The sequence below is a fragment of the Globicephala melas genome, chromosome 16, assembly GCF_963455315.2.
Source record: "Globicephala melas chromosome 16, mGloMel1.2, whole genome shotgun sequence".
In the NCBI taxonomy this organism is placed as follows: Eukaryota; Metazoa; Chordata; class Mammalia; order Artiodactyla; family Delphinidae; genus Globicephala; species Globicephala melas.
This window is the reverse complement of record NC_083329.1, coordinates 53,731,049-53,746,731: the sequence shown is the minus strand read 5'-3', so window position 1 is coordinate 53,746,731 and position 15,683 is coordinate 53,731,049. Positions and strand designations below refer to the sequence as shown.

At 55.7% G+C, this 15,683-nt stretch overlaps 1 protein-coding gene across 1 annotated transcript; it reads left to right on the top strand.

Annotated features, from left to right (window-relative positions):
- Positions 1-8,458: 8,458 nt before the first annotated feature.
- On the top strand, positions 8,459-15,443 carry PPIF (peptidylprolyl isomerase F). The gene is made up of 6 exons (XM_030862734.2): positions 8,459-8,713; positions 9,963-9,993; positions 10,545-10,633; positions 12,407-12,503; positions 13,044-13,119; positions 14,426-15,443. Exons 1-6 carry the CDS (start codon positions 8,525-8,527, stop codon positions 14,559-14,561), a joined length of 618 nt encoding a protein of 205 aa, XP_030718594.1. The 5' UTR covers positions 8,459-8,524; the 3' UTR covers positions 14,562-15,443.
- The last annotated feature ends 240 nt before the right edge of the window (positions 15,444-15,683 follow it).

The following is a 15,683-nucleotide window of genomic DNA, read 5'->3' as shown; positions in this document are numbered from 1 at the left end:
TGCGAAAGAAATAGAGGTCGCTTTGCCCCGCTGCGCCCATGGTGCCTTTGGCAGGGCAGATGTATAAAGTATGCCTGCCTCAAAACAGTTCTGTATCTTTCTTTACAGTTCCTCCCATCTGCTTCTCTGCTTCAAAGCTTTTGACCACTTCGAAACCGGTAACCATACGCCAGGATTCTCTTCTGCCTGTCACGGTTTCATGTTACACGTAACTCACCAACATGCCAATCCATGAATTTGAGGTTGCGCCCTGCTCTTTCTGCTCCCCGCTAGCTGCTCCACTTTTGGGGTCTAAATCGCAGAGTCTCAAAATGGAACAGAGCCTCATGGGTTACCTGGTCCACCAACCACCCTGAGTAGGACTCCTCTCTGTGGCATCTCTCCAGTCATGGGGAGTTTACTACTTCAAAGTATCATTATGTGATATCACTGATTGATAGAAAGCTTTCTTGTCCCCAATCTAGCCCCCGCTGGTCCAGCTTCGGGCCAAGGGAGCCCCACTGTGTTCTCTGTCTGTGACAGTCCTCATCACTCTGGAGATGGCATCGTGCCCACCCCATCCTCTAGTGAACAGCCTTGCTAGAGCTGTCCCCTTGATTCCCCAGGTCCCCTGCTCTACTTCCTGGCTGCGTCTTCTGCTGAATTAGTGGGGCCTGTCCACGTGCAACTGAGGCCGACACTGTGATCTCCTGATGTGCTCGGGCCAGCCCAGTACCAGGGCATGTGATACTGACACACTGTCTTAGGAACACAGTCTGCCAGTCTATCAATTTTCCAAGCCCCTGCTCATCTAATATCTGAGATCTTTGTTACATAAATTGAGGCCTCTCCCAGCCTGACCTGTACCTGCTGACCTTTTGTACTAAAATTCAGTGACAACGGAGATTAGTTCTGGAATTAGGCCGAGCTGGGCCAAATACAGGCTGCTCGGCCACTTACTTAACGCCAGAGAAGCCCTGTAACCTTGGACAACTTTCATAACCTCTGCCCGTGGGCCTCTCACTGCTGTGTCCTCTCCCGTTGCGGAGCACAGGCTCCGGATGCGCAGGCCCAGCGGCCATGGCTCACGGGCCCAGCCGCTCCGCGGCATGTGGGATCTTCCCGGACCGGGGCACGAACCCGTGTCCCCTGCATCGGCAGGCGGATTCTCAACCACTGCGCCACCAGGGAAGCCCTTGGAGACCTGATTTTTAAAGAGCAGTTACACTAGTACCTGTTCTTAAGGGCCATGGGAGGATTAAGAAATAATGTAGGGAATTCCCTGGCATTCCAGTGGTTAGGACTCTGAGCTCTCACTGCCAAGGGCCTGGGTTCAATCCCTGGTCAGGGACCTAAGATCCCACAACTGAAAAAAAAAAAAAAGAAAGAAAGAAAAAAGAAATAATGTAAATTCTTACCATGTGCAGTTTATTGAGTGCAGTAAATGATGGCTATTCTTACTGTTATCAAGCATCTAAGACTATAGTGCTCCTCTTAATTGGAAGAAAAAACCAACACGTGGCATCAATGGTGGGCAATCTTGATTACACAGAGGGTAAGTGATGTCGATTCGAAGGGATTCATTGAAATGGAGGAGGAAGAGGTATCAATGTTAGGTAGTAGAGACTGAGGGTCAAGCCAATAGATTCAAGAAAATTACACAGGTCAACAGGAGAAACAAACAGACCAGAAAAAGGAAAAGGGACAGCAGAATTGCAGACCTCTTTGTCTCCTTGCAGCCATAGAGCAGAGACCAGAGCTCAGACCAGGTCTGCCCAAGCAGCAGCATAGTCCTGGCAAGGACTCAAGTCCCACCTTTGGGGAACCTGGCAGTGAGGGCCCCTCCTTAGGATAATGATGCCAACCTGGGCTGGTCAGCACAGGTGGGGGTGGGTTGTGCATGATGGTTAACCTGGACTTCCTTGGCAAGCTCTTGAGTCCTGCCGGTGGCTCCTTTTCTTGCTGACTCTGGGCAGGGACTGCGTGAATAAACTCTGTGCCCGTGTTTATACATTGCTCACCTGTGCTAGCGGACGCCACCCCTGCAGGGCTGAAAGCCAATGGTAGATTCTCTAGGGCAAGAAGGCCCAGCCAGTGGGGGGACAGCACAAGCTTTGAAGTCAGCGAGACCTGGGGTCAGACCCTGTTCAGCCACCTGTTATCCGTGTGGCCTTGAGTAAGTCATTGGCTCCCCGCTCAGGCGTGGAGCTGTCACCACCACGTGGGGACAGAAGCCTCTCCCTTGCGGAGTTATCACAAGGACTAGATGAGATTTCAGGTCTAAATCACCAAGCACAGTGTCAGGCCAGCTGGAAGAAGGGCTGCATGGAAGGGATGGTATCTGGCGTAATTCACCTAAGAGATGCCACTTGCCGCCCACCAACTCCTGAAGGAAGACACACAGCCAAGGGGAACTGGGAAGAATTCCAGTCTCCACTTCACACTAGTGTGACCTTGGAGAAATCATTTACCCTCTCTGGACGCCTATCCCTTCATTTGTCAGACAGGGATAATCCCCGATTTCCAGGTTCCTCCTGAGGATTGGGTTCCTCCTGGGGTTCCTCCTCCTTCCTAGACACGGCGTCTAGGAAGTGCTTAGTTCAGAGCCCATCACGGAGTCATCAAGTGAGGTACCGTTCCTTCCCCGAGGCCACCGGCTGCCCTGGCTAAACCGTAGCTCAGGCCCTCTCGCCGAGGGCTTCCTCCCAACTCCCTCTCTCTCTCAGGCTTCAGGCATTCTCCTTCAGAGGAGTGAGACAGAAACAGCAGCCCTGGGAATTCCCTGGTGGTCCAGTGTTAGGACTCCATGCTCTCACTGCCAAGGGCCCAGGTTTGATCCCTGGTTGGGGAACGAAGACCCCACAAGCCGTGCAGCGCAGCCCCAAAATTTTTTTAATTAAAAAAATACCAGGGCTTCCCTGGTGGCGCAGTGGTTGAGAGTCCGCCTGCCGATGCAGGGTACGCGGGTTCGTGCCCCAGTCCGGGAAGATCCCACGTGCCGCGGAGCGGCTGGGCCCATGAGCCATGGTCGCTGAACCTGCGCGTCCGGAACCTGTGCTCCACCACGGGAGAGGCCACAACAGTGAGAGCCCCGCGTACTGCAAAATAAATAAATAAATATATTAATTAATTTTAAAAAACCCCAAAAAACAAAACAGCAGCCCGGTCCACATCCTCACCAAGACCTGTCAGGCCTGTCTCTCAGGACCGGTTGTCCCTGACGGTGCCCGTGAGGTCTTTGCCAAGAGCTGCTGGTGACACAAGCCTGCTGAGATGGCAGGTCAGTGCTGGGCTGTGTGTGGAGCAATGGGGTCGGAGCTGGGCTTTAAAGGGCCCTGGCTGGGTGCAGGGTGCTACAGGTATTATCTGTCTATTAGTTATCTGTGCTGCATAGCACATGACCCAACACCAAGGGGCTTAAAGCAACAAGAATCTATTATGTCAGGCTTTCTGTGGGTCAGGTGTCTGGGCGTGGTTTAGCTGGGTGCCCTGGCTCAAGGTCTCTCGGGAGGTTGTAGTCAAGGCGCCAGCTGGGCGGCAGTCACCCCAGGGCTGCCCAGATCACAGTGGACAGTAGGTACACTCAGAAGCGTGTTTCCTCAGCTCCACTCTGTGACCAGGTGGCTGGGGGGTGAGCCCTGTCCTGCCCTGCTGGCTGCTCCCCAGGGGCCCACAGCAGCCTGGATTGTACAGGTGACCTTTATTATTATTTTTTTAATTAATTAATTTAGTTTTGGCTGCGTTGGGTCTTTGTTGCTGCGCACGGGCTTCTCACTGCGGTGGCTTCTCTTGTTGCAGAGCATGGGCTCTAGGCGCGTAGGCTTCAGCAGTTGTGGCACGTGGGCTTCAGCAGTTTTGGCACGTGGGCTCACTAGTTGTGGCTTAGTTGCTCCGCGGCACATGGGAATCTTCCTGGGCCAGGGCTCGAACCTGTGTCCCCTACATCGGCAGGTGGATTCTTAACCACTGCGCCCACCGGGGAAGCCCTGCACAGGTGACCTTTAAAGCCCAGCTGGACTCTGAAGAGGAGTTTCTCCAGACCTCCCCCTTGAGGCCGCTCTCTGCTCACTGTGCCCACCACCACCCTGGGCCTTGAGAGAAACCTCCCCTGCCCACCTCTTCCTGACTCCCACAATGCTCTGCTTCAGACCATGCTCGGGACCAGACACACCCATGTTTCCTGGAAGCAGCAGAGGGAGGCTGATGCATTGAGAATGACTTCGAGAAGCCTGGGAAGGCCTCGGGGGAATTCCCCCAGAGAATGACGCGATCACGGTGGCCTGTTAGCAGGCTCTGGTTCACTTTTTGGGTTCTCACCCAAGAACCTCTCTTCTGGGCTCCCTGTCAGCTTCCCATGACAGATGCTCTCCTGGACCCCAGTCCCTCAGATGGAACCAAGATAAATGGAGTCCAAGGCCTCCTACCTAAGGCACATTGTCCCAGGGACAGACACTGGCATTGATCGTTCATGAAAACCCCACCCCATGACCACAGCAGGGCCTCCTTCACTCCCAGCCCCTCCTGGAAGGCTCTTCAGGACCCCTGTAACTTCATACCCTATGGCGACCACAACATTCACCCCTGCCCGGCACACAGGCAGCCTGGGAGAGGCTGGAGGTATTCTGTATCTGAGGGCAAGGCTCAGGCCCGGCATTTAGTAGGTGCTCTGAAAACATGTCTGCCGAGTGAATCTTGTAGAAAGGGCCCTGGCAAGTGTGAAGAGAGGGGTTTGACCACAGTTCCAGTACTTTGAGGCTGTGTGACCATGGGCAAGCTTCTGTCCCTCTCTGAGCTTCAGTTCTCTCATTTACACAGTGGAGATCAGAGCTTATAAACTATTGGCTCAGAGGCCCTAGCTGGGTTGTAAATATGTTGTTTAGGGCTCATTCAGGGTTTAATTTTATTTTAAAATGAGTTCCCAACATTTAAAAGTTGGGAGATTTCCACTAAACATAATGTTTTTAGTTTTTATTGAAAAATGAAAAGATCTGGCTACACTGGACCCATTGTCCACATACAAAAATTGACTGGCCTGGGCAGGAGCTGCCCCTTTAATTGTGGTGTTTGGACACAGTCCCACGTCCACGTATTCCCTATAGCCTTGCCCAGCACACTTCACCCCAGTGTGTCTCTGCCTGGCCCCAACCGGTATATGAGTTTGCAACCCCTGGATGTCAGCATGTCCTGACTGTTCTTTGGCTCTGTGAGGCCTAAAGATGGCATTACAGGGTCCCTGAGTGATGAAATCCATTAACACCCTGGATAAGAAGCCACTCGGGCTGAGTGGAGAGAAACTGCCATTTCTGAGGATGACACAGAGTCTATAAATAGCCATAGAGGCTGAGTGGTGACACCTACCCCATCTCACCTGGGGATGGGCATGTTTCAGTTCATGGCTCAGCCCAGAGACAGTCCTTGCTCCTGATGCCACTGAGGTCAGCACAGGTAGAAATGATTTCACAGCTGAGCCTGTGGGGAAGGTGGAATTTTCTCTGGTTCAGGCAAGAGGGAGTGATGATGTTTGATTTTTCAAAGAGGGTAGAAGGTGTAACATGGTGGGGATGAAGGATTGCACCATCCCTGTCTCCCCAGTACTACCCAACAATGTTAGACCTCAGCCTGGCCTTCAGGATTTTCTGTGATTGCCACGCCCCTTCCCCTGCCAAGCTTTCAGCTCATGGTCAATATTGTAGCCTTTCTTTGAAGATGACCTGACCTCTCCTAGCTCTGGGCTGGCTTTGGCTTATTCCCCCTGTGGAATCTCCTCTCTGCATCTTTTTGTCTCTGCCCCTCAAATGCAGTTGTCTCCAGGCTGACCCCTTAGGCAGAAACAATTTCCCCTGTCCCCTGAGTTCCACAGTCCCCCAGCTAACTCAGTTTCTATCTTGTTGTGTCGTCTGTCCAAGGTTTGTCTCTCTTGCCCTCCCCACCCTGTCCCAATTACCAGCTCCTCAACGATAGTGACATATGCAAACCCTGATCCTGGAGTCAGACGGATTCCTCCCAGCTCCAGCACTCTGCCCTTGGGCAACTCACTCCCCAGCTCTTGGGGCCTTGCTTCCCTATCTGTGCAATGGAACTGCTTCCCAGGCTGCAGTGGAGAGCAGCCAAGCTAAGGGCTAGGCAAGGGCTTTGGGAACTAAAGTGGTTACATGAGTGAAAGCAGTTCTTCCCTGGGTTAGGGCTGCTCGTACTCCATTGGGTGGGAGATAAACTGAGGCCCTCCAGGAGCCGGCTTGAGAGACAATAGGGGACCACTAATATATTTGGCGTAGCTAAGGGCTATGTGAGCCAAGGGCCTGGAACTGATATGTGGGGTGATTCCTCTCTTCTTCTTTTGAATCTGCAGTATGCACTGATACAGGGGAGTATCTGCGAGATGTGCTGAGGGCCCAGATGGGGCAGGGAGCAAGCCAGCTTCCTACTCAGGCCTGTTCTACTTCAGGGAACAATCACAAAAAAAGGAGAAGCCATTCCCCAGAACAGAGTGAGGCCCCGTCCTGGGCTGGGACCTGGGGAGCATCTGGGCTCCAGGATGCAGCTGGAGTATCATTGAGTGCAGGCCCCTCCTGGGCCAGGAATAGAGAAGGGGACTGTGGACTTCCAGAAAAGGGTCAAGCCAGCATTCTCATGAGGTTAAGACACTTTGACCCCTTGAATTGGCTTGGGTCAGCATTTTGCTTCCTGACCCCTTCCCAGGAGTCAATTCAGAGCCTGGGGCAGGTCAGTTTAGAGCTGGTCCCAGCTGAAGTCCACCTGATTCCAAGGCCCAGACCCCACCCTCTTCTCTGGCCCCTCAGAACTCTGAGGCCCTGCAGCTGAGGCCCATTACTGACTGAGCCCCAAACCCTGAGCAAAGACCATCTGGATGGGACTTCCCCGGTGGCACAGTGGTTAAGAATCCGCCTGCCAATGAACTATTCGGGTTCGAGCCTTGGTCCGGGAAGATCCCACATGCCATGGAGCAACTAAGCTCGTGGGCCACAACTACTGAGCCTGTGCTCTAGAGCCCGCAAGCCACAACTACTGAGCCCATGAGACACAATTACTGAGCCCACGTGCCACAACTACTGAAGCCCACGTGCCTAGAGCCCACGCTCTGCAACAAGAGAAGCCACCGCAATGAGAAGCCCACGCACCACGACAGAGTAGCCCCCGCTTGCCGCAACTGGAGAAAGCCAGCATGCATCAACAAAGACCTAATGCAGCCAAAAATAAAAATTAAAAAAAAAAATGACACATACACACACAAAAGAATCAGAGGTTTAAAAAAAAAAAGACCATCTAGACTCTGTCCATCACTGATGCTCATGGCACAGTACTTAACAGCTGACAAAGTCCTCTCTCTCTTCATCTTATCCTTGGAACAGACCTGGAAAACAAGCAAGGTAGGGATTAGCAACACCCCCTATTCTGTAGAGGGGAAACTGAGGCCCAGAAGGTCTGGGAGGACTGGCAGAGGCTGGCTGCGGAGACTCCAGGGTTCCCCTACCTCTAGGCAGTGCCTTCATCTCTCTGGGCCTCATTTGCACATACGGAGAGTGCAAGGTGTTGGCTCGGATGCTCTCTCAAGTCCCCTGCCTGTCATTCATTTCCTGTGGGCCTCCCATGCCCCCAGGCTTCTGGGAAGCCCACCTCAGCACGTGGGGTAAATCCCCCTCACTGTGGCTTCTCCCGCTCAGTTCCCCTTCTCTTCCTGTCTTGCCTTCTGGCTTTTCCTTGGACTGGTCCCTGTGGTATGTTATCTGCAGGTGCAGTTTTGGGGTGAGTGGGGGTGGGAGGGGAGCTAGCAGCCGTCTGTCCTGGTTGCTGGGGATCAGGGCTGTCAGTCTATGGGGTAGGGGAGGAGGAGCCAGACCCAGTCCTGGTGGAGGACTGGGGGCCTGGTAAGAGCACGATAGGCCCAGGCTGAGTCTGGAAGAGGGACTGGTTTCTAGAAGCATCTGGAGACAAGCCCAGGATAGGACGAGGAGGCCGGTGGTCACCATGGGAGGTGCCTGCCTGCCACCTCTCGCTCTAATCCCGCTTCTCATCTCCACCTTTCTTTGACTGACTCTCAGTGACACGGTCTCTCCTGGTCCGCCTGTCTGTCTACAGGGCCTATGGGGCGAGGGGCAGCCGTACGAAAGTCTCAAACGTAGACTTTTGTTATATTCAACGAAAACATATGGATGCTCGTATTTTGGAGTTAACCACGTTTTAGCATTTTCCCCTTTTTTCATCTATTGGGACCCTCGCAAAATGGAACCGGCCTCCTTTTGCGAAGTCTTGTCTGCCCCTCAGGTCTCTGGCCCTGGTTGGGGTATGTTCAGAAGACTTCACGCCCCACCGCCCCACCGGCCGGGCTGCGCTGTCCGCTGGGGCCAGCAGGCGACGCCCGCGGTCAGCCCGGAGGGGGCGGGATGGAGGCGGGGCCACGAGGCCGGCTGGGCCAATAAAGGCGGCTGCACGCCGCTGCGGCTAACTCCGCCCTTTGGGCGCCCGTGACGCTCGCTTCTGGAGTCTCTGTTGGCCCGTGGCTCTCCTGCCCGGACCCGCACCCACGATGCTGGCGCTGCGCTGCGGCCCCCGTCTGCTCGGCCCCCTCTCCGGCCCGCGCTCCGCGCACCTGCGCCTACCCGCGGCCCGCGCTTGCAGCAGCGGCTCCCGAGACCCGTCCTCTTCCTCCCGGAACCCGCTCGTGTACCTGGACGTGGGCGCCGACGGGCAGCCGCTCGGCCGCGTGGTGCTGGAGGTGAGACCAACCGGACAGGACCGTGCTGGACTGGGCGTGGGGGACGGTCGCGGAAGAGCTCTGGACCCCGGGCCGGCGCTGTGCCTGGCTCGCTGAGTGACCTTGCTTCCTGCTCCTGGGCTCTGGGCCTCAGTTTCCCCATCTCTAAGGAGGGGCATCAGATTGGTCTCTCCAGGCCTCCCCTCAGAACTTTGGACTAGTGGAGGCGGGAGGGAGGCCCCTGTGGAGGAGAAAGCTCAAGGTCAGATCGTAGGCTAGGAGGGCCCGCCCCGTTGACCGGGGTCGGGAGGGGCTCCGAGACTTAATGGGGCGGGATCCTAGGCCCGGAGCTTCGAGATGGGTTTCGGGGGCCTCCGGGGTCCGGGCGGCGGGCCCGGCTGGGCGCTCACATTGTGGCCCTTGCAGAAGGCGGAGCGGGCCCCAGCCCCGCCCTCGCCATTGGGCTCTCGGCGTAGCAAAGGTGGTTTCGGGCCGCCTCCTCTCCCAGCAGGGCGGCTGGCCCGGCCTTGGGCTCCAGCCACCAGAGCAGGCATAGAGCTCCTGGAGTCGGGGCAGTGTGCTCTGAGCTCATCGCCACAACTCCATCCCCAGCCACCCTTCCGAGGTGACACTCTGCGTCTGCCCTGGCTCTTTGGGCCTTTTTGAAAAACAGAGCAAGAAACATACCTAGTAGTCCGGAAGGTAACAGAGGAGAAGCCTGGGTGTAGCCTTCAAGCCCATGTTGAACAAAGGGGCCTCAGTTAAGCCTCAGTTGACTCTTCTGGAAAATGGAGAAGACCTTTATTTTAAAGGTTCGGTGCCAGTGTGGCTCTTGCAGCTGGGAGGCAAGAGGCAGGCTTAGATGGGCCTCCAGCCTCCCCTTTCCCCCGCCCCTCCTGCCTCTCTCTGAGCCTCGTTTCCCATCTGCCCATTGAGGAGCTTGGACTGGCTCCTCCCCAGGGCCCTCTCTCCAGGCCTTGAGTCTCTGATGCTTTGGGCCCAGCTGAAGTGGCTCTGCCAGTTCTGCCCCTAGAAGTAGTCCGGGATGGTGTTGGCATCTCTTCTGACAAGTTAGGAAATCGAGGCCGCCTCCTCCCAGCCTGGAGTTCAGGAAGCAGCTGGCAGAAACGATAGCTGCTTAGGTGGCCTCCCACGGAGGGCTGGGAGTGACAGGAATGTGCTTTCCCCCTCTCCTGGGCCGCCGTGCGGGTTGGGTCCCTCTTTCACCTGCCTCTGGACTGACCGTCTTGTCCCTCTTCTCTCCCCACAGCTGAAGGCAGATGTCGTCCCAAAGACAGCAGGTAAGTCAGGGCCCAGGGCCTTCTGAGTCCAGTCTGGATGGAAGAGAGAGGGGCAAGGCAAGGTGGGTGGGGTGGTGAGAGCAGTTGGGGCATGAGAACCGTGACTAGATGGGAGTTCCACGTGTGGCTCAGCTGCTGAGTACCCTGGGGCAGCCACTGGTCCTCTCTGAGCCTTAGGGTCGGCCCCGCCCACCTGTGCAGTAGCAGCCTCTGAATCAGGAGAAGATACACATACATGTCCTCTGGGACAACTTCCTCCCTCCTGGTGCCCGACGGGGCAGGCTGGTGGGTTCGCAGCCCTTGCCTGGACTCCCTGCCCCGCTGACCCGGTGCTGGAACAGCCAGGAGCATGTGTTCCTGCCACAGTGCTCGGACACTGAAGTCAGGGCGCCAGATGACTTGTCCCAGGTCACACAGCCAGCGCAGACCCAGGGGCGGGGGTCTTTCCATGTCCCGGCGGGGCGTAGGTCGAGAGGGCGCCGGCTGGAACAAGTTGTGGCCCCTGGGTTGAGGCCTGGCCCTGCTGACCTGCCTCTTCCTTCAACCCTCAGAGAACTTCAGAGCCCTGTGCACCGGGGAGAAGGGCTTCGGCTACAAAGGCTCCACCTTTCACAGAGTGATTCCGTCCTTCATGTGCCAGGTAGCGGGGGCATCTCCCTGCCTTGGGTTCCTCTTCTCTAAATGGGAATAGTGACGGGGACACCTCGGAGGATTCTCATGAGGAGTAACCAGTGTGCATGTGCCTGGAAAGTACTGAATGGAGGGCAGCTGCGGTCACTCGCTCGGCCTGTCCTCTTACTCCGAGAGGCCGGAGCTTTTCCTGGCTGCCACAGAGCCTTCCCTGCCCCAGGAGTTAAGCGACAGGGCAGGCGGCCGGACGGGCCCTGCCTGGCGGGGTCGGGAGAGTGAAGCAGTGGAGGGAGAGCAGGCATCGGAGTGTGGATGTGCTCAGGGTTAGATCTGAAGCCTTTGGAGGACCAGCACATTCAGACAGTCTCTGCCCATGCCCCACAGTGTGTCCCACTGAGCACTTGGCATGGGAGATAAGGCTAGAGAGGAGGAGGAGGGAGGAGACTGGGCACAGACAAGAACACACAGGTCTGGACTTGGAGCCTCTCTCCAGAGAAGGGCATCTTTCCCGGTTAAATGAGTCTGTTCTTTAGTCATATGTTCTGCCTCTTTTCAAAAGCATTAGTTTTGCTGTGTCAGATGTTTTGCAGGTAGGTGTTGAAAGCGAGAACTTCCCCCAGGGCCAGGACGGGGCCAGGACCCGAGCTATGCTGGGGGTTGTCCTGTGTGAGGTCAGACCCTGCTAAGACAGGGGCTAGTGTCTGAGGCCAGCAGACCTAGAGGCAGGGGCATGGATGTCATGACCTCTTTGAAGTCCTTTCAGCCTGGAATTCTCCTCCCCCCTTCCCTCCACCCCGACCTGGTGGCTGTCATCACATCGTGGTGAGTGGCAGTGGGTTGAATGTGACAAATTCAGGGAGGGGTGAGGGCTGTGGCTGTGAGACAGGCCTGGCCCCGCCCCGTGGCTCTCAGCTGGGCGGCTCCCGGCTCTGCCCGAGGCTGTGGATGAAGCAGGAGCTGAAGTGGGTGTCCCAGCCGGGCTAGGGTCTTCCTCGGAACCACAGCAGGCAAGGGCAGAGACTCCAAAGCTGGAGAGCTCTCGGAGGCATGGGATGGTAGCACCGGGACGCCCAGGCCAGGGTTTGGAATCGTCCCTCTCTGGGGACACGTTGGCATTTGGGGATGCTTCAGCAGGGCAGGTCAGGTCACCCGTGTCACCTGAGGATCCCACCTCAGGAAAACAGCAACGTGACCATGGCCGGGGGCTGGGGCTCTGCCGCAGCTGGCAGCCCCTGGGCTCTTCTGGCCGTGGCTCCCGTGGAAGCCTCAGGCGAGCTGTGAGGAGTGACGCCAGCCCTGGCAGGGCTCTGTCCTGGGCCTGGTGAAGGGGAGGTGCTGGGACAGGGAGGGGGACTCAGTGTGGGGAACTGGCTCTGCTGGCTGCTGCCGCTTCCCACAGACCACACTTGGGAATGAGGGTTCCTGGTTTTCTCCCTATTTACCCTCCAAGAGTTGTGGGTAGAAAATTCTAGGTCACTAAGAAGCATCTCAGAATGGCCGAGATGTTTTTAAGGATGATTTAAAAACTCGCTCAGACAAAAATGAATCATTCGGAAACCAGGGTAGTTATTGTGGCAGAAAATATCTAAGCTTTATCTTATTGTTGCTTATTTTCCTTAGTATTGTATTAGTCCTTCTATCGTTGGATGTTTTCTGACCTCTTTGCCTGAGGGCTTCCGGCTGGGTGGGCCCTGGGTGGGCTGGGGGCTGCGTCCTAGCGCTGGAGTAGCACCCCTCTGCCAGCTCTGGTGGCGACGTCTCAGCCGATGCTCTGTGCTCGCAGGCCGGGGACTTCACCAACCACAACGGCACAGGGGGGAGGTCCATCTACGGGAGCCGCTTTCCTGACGAGAACTTCAAACTGAAGCACAAGGGGCCAGGTGAGTGCAGGTCGCCAGTCCCGGGGCCATGTGCCCCGAGCTATGACCCTGCCTCTGCCATCCCAGCAGGCCTGGAGGCTACAGCCTGATTGCCCAGTATGATTGCTCCATATCTGACGTTGCTCCTTCCTTCCTTCGATGCTCTGGGTGGGCTTGTTGGGTTTTCCTAGAGCTTTTTCATCCTGAGCTCTCAGTTTCTAAACCGAACCTTCCTTTGAGAACCTGGGGGAGAGAGCTTTTAAGCAAAACCCCAGCGTTGTGTCAGACCCGAGGCGCGACATGGGAAAGTCTAGAGTTCAGGGCTGGGGGTCCCGCTCCAGCTCCACCACTGAGAGCTTCCACGAGGCCCTTTTCTCTCGTGGCGGCAGAGGCGGACAGGCCCTAGGGAGCTGCGTCCTCTGGGCCCTGGTTCCCTCTTCTGAGCCCCAGGATCTTCCGGCTCAAGCATCTTTGATGTGGTTTTCCCCATCTGCTCATCTGAGTGACTCCCGTGTGAGATGCCTCCTGGGGGCAGCCTGGTCATCCTGCTTGTGTTTGCAGGTGTCCTGTCCATGGCAAATGCAGGCCCCAACACGAACGGCTCCCAGTTCTTCATTTGCACCATAAAGACAGACTGGTGAGTTGCTTGCTCCCGGCTCCAGGCCCTCTGGGAAGATGGGGTGGCCTTGCAGCTGGAGGGGGAAGCTAGTTTGAGGCTGGACTCTGCTGTGGGACAGTAGCCCTCACCCAGGCTGTGTGTCTGTATGAGAGAAGGAGAAGGTTTGTGAAAGGATTGAGGGAGAATTTGGGTTATTCTTGTAACTGTCTTTATTAAGCTTCCCATTGTTACTGTCAGATGGAGTTTTCTCAGTGTGTTCTGTGCACATGTGCGCGCGCGCGCACACACACACGCGCACACACACGCACACAGAGGAAAGGATTCTTTTACCAAATATATTTGTGAAATGCTGCGGAACATACTAGGCCTCGAGATGGCCTGTGGCAGAAACCTGTTTTCTTGGTCTAACACGCTATTTCCCTGGCTTACTTGACCTTGGAATGCACCGTGGAAGATGCTGCAGGAGACGTTTGGATATCACACTGGACTTCTCATCAGGCATTAGCATGGGCCTGCAAATAGCTACCAGCCCCTTGTATTTTAGGGATGTTTCCCAAGTAAATTTTCCACTACCTAGTAAGTTTCTCTGCCCAAAGTCCCCTGTGTCCTAGCCCTGAGGCATCTCAGGGAGGTGAGGGGACAGCAGCTGGCCTGGAGCTCAGACTAAATAAAGCCCATTTCCGAGGACTTTAGGGAGACCTGGGTAGTGGGGGTTACTAGTGGTCTCTACCCTCCGAGCCAGAGGGACGTGGATGTCAGGGTGGGCAGGTTGGTGCTGGCTCTGCCTGCCCTCCTTCCGTGGAGCCCCTGGTGGATCCTGAGGTGTAACCAGTTTTGGCCTTGCTGGCCCTGCCTTTTAGATTCTTGGGACTGTCTCGGATTGAGAGCCGCTTGGGACTCGCATCGGTTCACCACACGTATTATCTTGGCTCTCACCTCAGAATTTATGACTGTTAAGATAGTTCCATTTACACAGACCTCTTATTTCTTCAGAGTAGTTCAATATCCCTTTATCTCCCTGTGCAGAACGAGAATAATTCGCTTTTTGTAGGTGAGGTTCCCAGGATTCAGGTGCAGTGGCCTGGGATTAGGTCACACAGCAGGCGAGGCAGAACGTAGCCTGGGAGGGAGCCGTCCTCTGATGCGTTCTGGGGGGCTCAGCAAGGCTCGATACCCGAGCTGTGAGAGGCGGGGCCAGCTTTTCGGTGTGGGTTCCTTTCAGAACTGCTGTTTTTGGTAAGTAGTCCCGTGACCAAGGGGCTGTGACCCTGGGCGACCCTGCACCACCCTCGCTTCTGCTTACCTGGCTCACCTCTCCTCGCAGGCTGGATGGCAAACATGTTGTGTTTGGCCATGTCAAAGAGGGCATGGATGTCGTGAAGAAAATAGAATCTCTCGGCTCCAAGAGTGGGAAGACATCCAAGAAGATTGTCATCACGGACTGTGGCCAGGTGAGCTAACCCGCCACGCCAGGGCTCTAGGCCAGCGGCAGCTGCAGGCAACAGGGAGTTGACTCACCCAGGCGGCCGTCTCGGGCTCCCAGCGCAGGGGCCCCTTGGAGTTGCCTGTGCTCCCTCCACCTTCTCTGTGCTTCCGGAAGGCCTCTCAGGAATGTCAGACCTCACAGGACCCACCGGGCTGCTTCCCCAGTGCCTGATCTTCCCCAGCGCCCTGTTTCTGGACACGCATCACGGACACTGTGTCCCTGCTCCTCGTCTGGCGTCTCCCGTGATCGCCCGGCCCAAGTTCACCTGCGCCTTGGACGTTGAGGGTGGTGACGGGTTAGCTCCGAAGGCAGTTTCTGCCTTTTCTTTGGCCAAGGGGGAAAGCCGGTTGCTGTAAAGAGCTGTAATAGCTGTTTAATGTCGTCTTCCTAATCGGAATAATTTAGCAAGACTCCCTGGAGCTGGAGCTGTGGCACTAACTACTCCAGGCTGTGGTGTGACCTCAAATTGGTGGCACAGGCCACGAGCTTGGCCTTTGGAGCACAGTCTGAGCGTTTGTGAAGGTGCCACGGCTGAGATCTTTTATCCCAGTCACTGTGAATCCCATTGGTTTGCTGTTCTTGTGTTTGGGGAGAGCCCATGGGGGTAGAATCAGCTGAACCTGGGGACAGACCCACTGCGAGCTGTGCCTAGTCAATGTGAATTCCCCAGTTGAAAACAGAAATGACTTGTAAGTGCCGTGCGCTCTGGAAGGAAGTCAGTGTGTCTTCCCTGGTGGGCTTTGATTTCTTCTGTGTGTCTTAGAAATTATATCTACTGATTATATACACAATAGACTTCTGGAACATTTCTTTGTGTTGAGCTTAAATGTGAAAATAAATCCTGTTTTCTATGAAAGACTGGGGTCCGTGCTTTAGGAAGCAGTGTCTGTAACAAGTATTTGGAGCTGACGTTTTTTGTTACCACTGTCACTCAGTGCTCCACGGAGGGCCTTTCCGTGGACTCTCAATCCCCCTAGCAACCTATGAGGATGTTCTCATCATCCTGCTTAACAGACAAGGAAATGGACTCAGACAAACTGTCTTAGCGTTCACAGCCCATCAGAGCCCTGGTGCCGCCTCTGGGTGACGGAGCCTC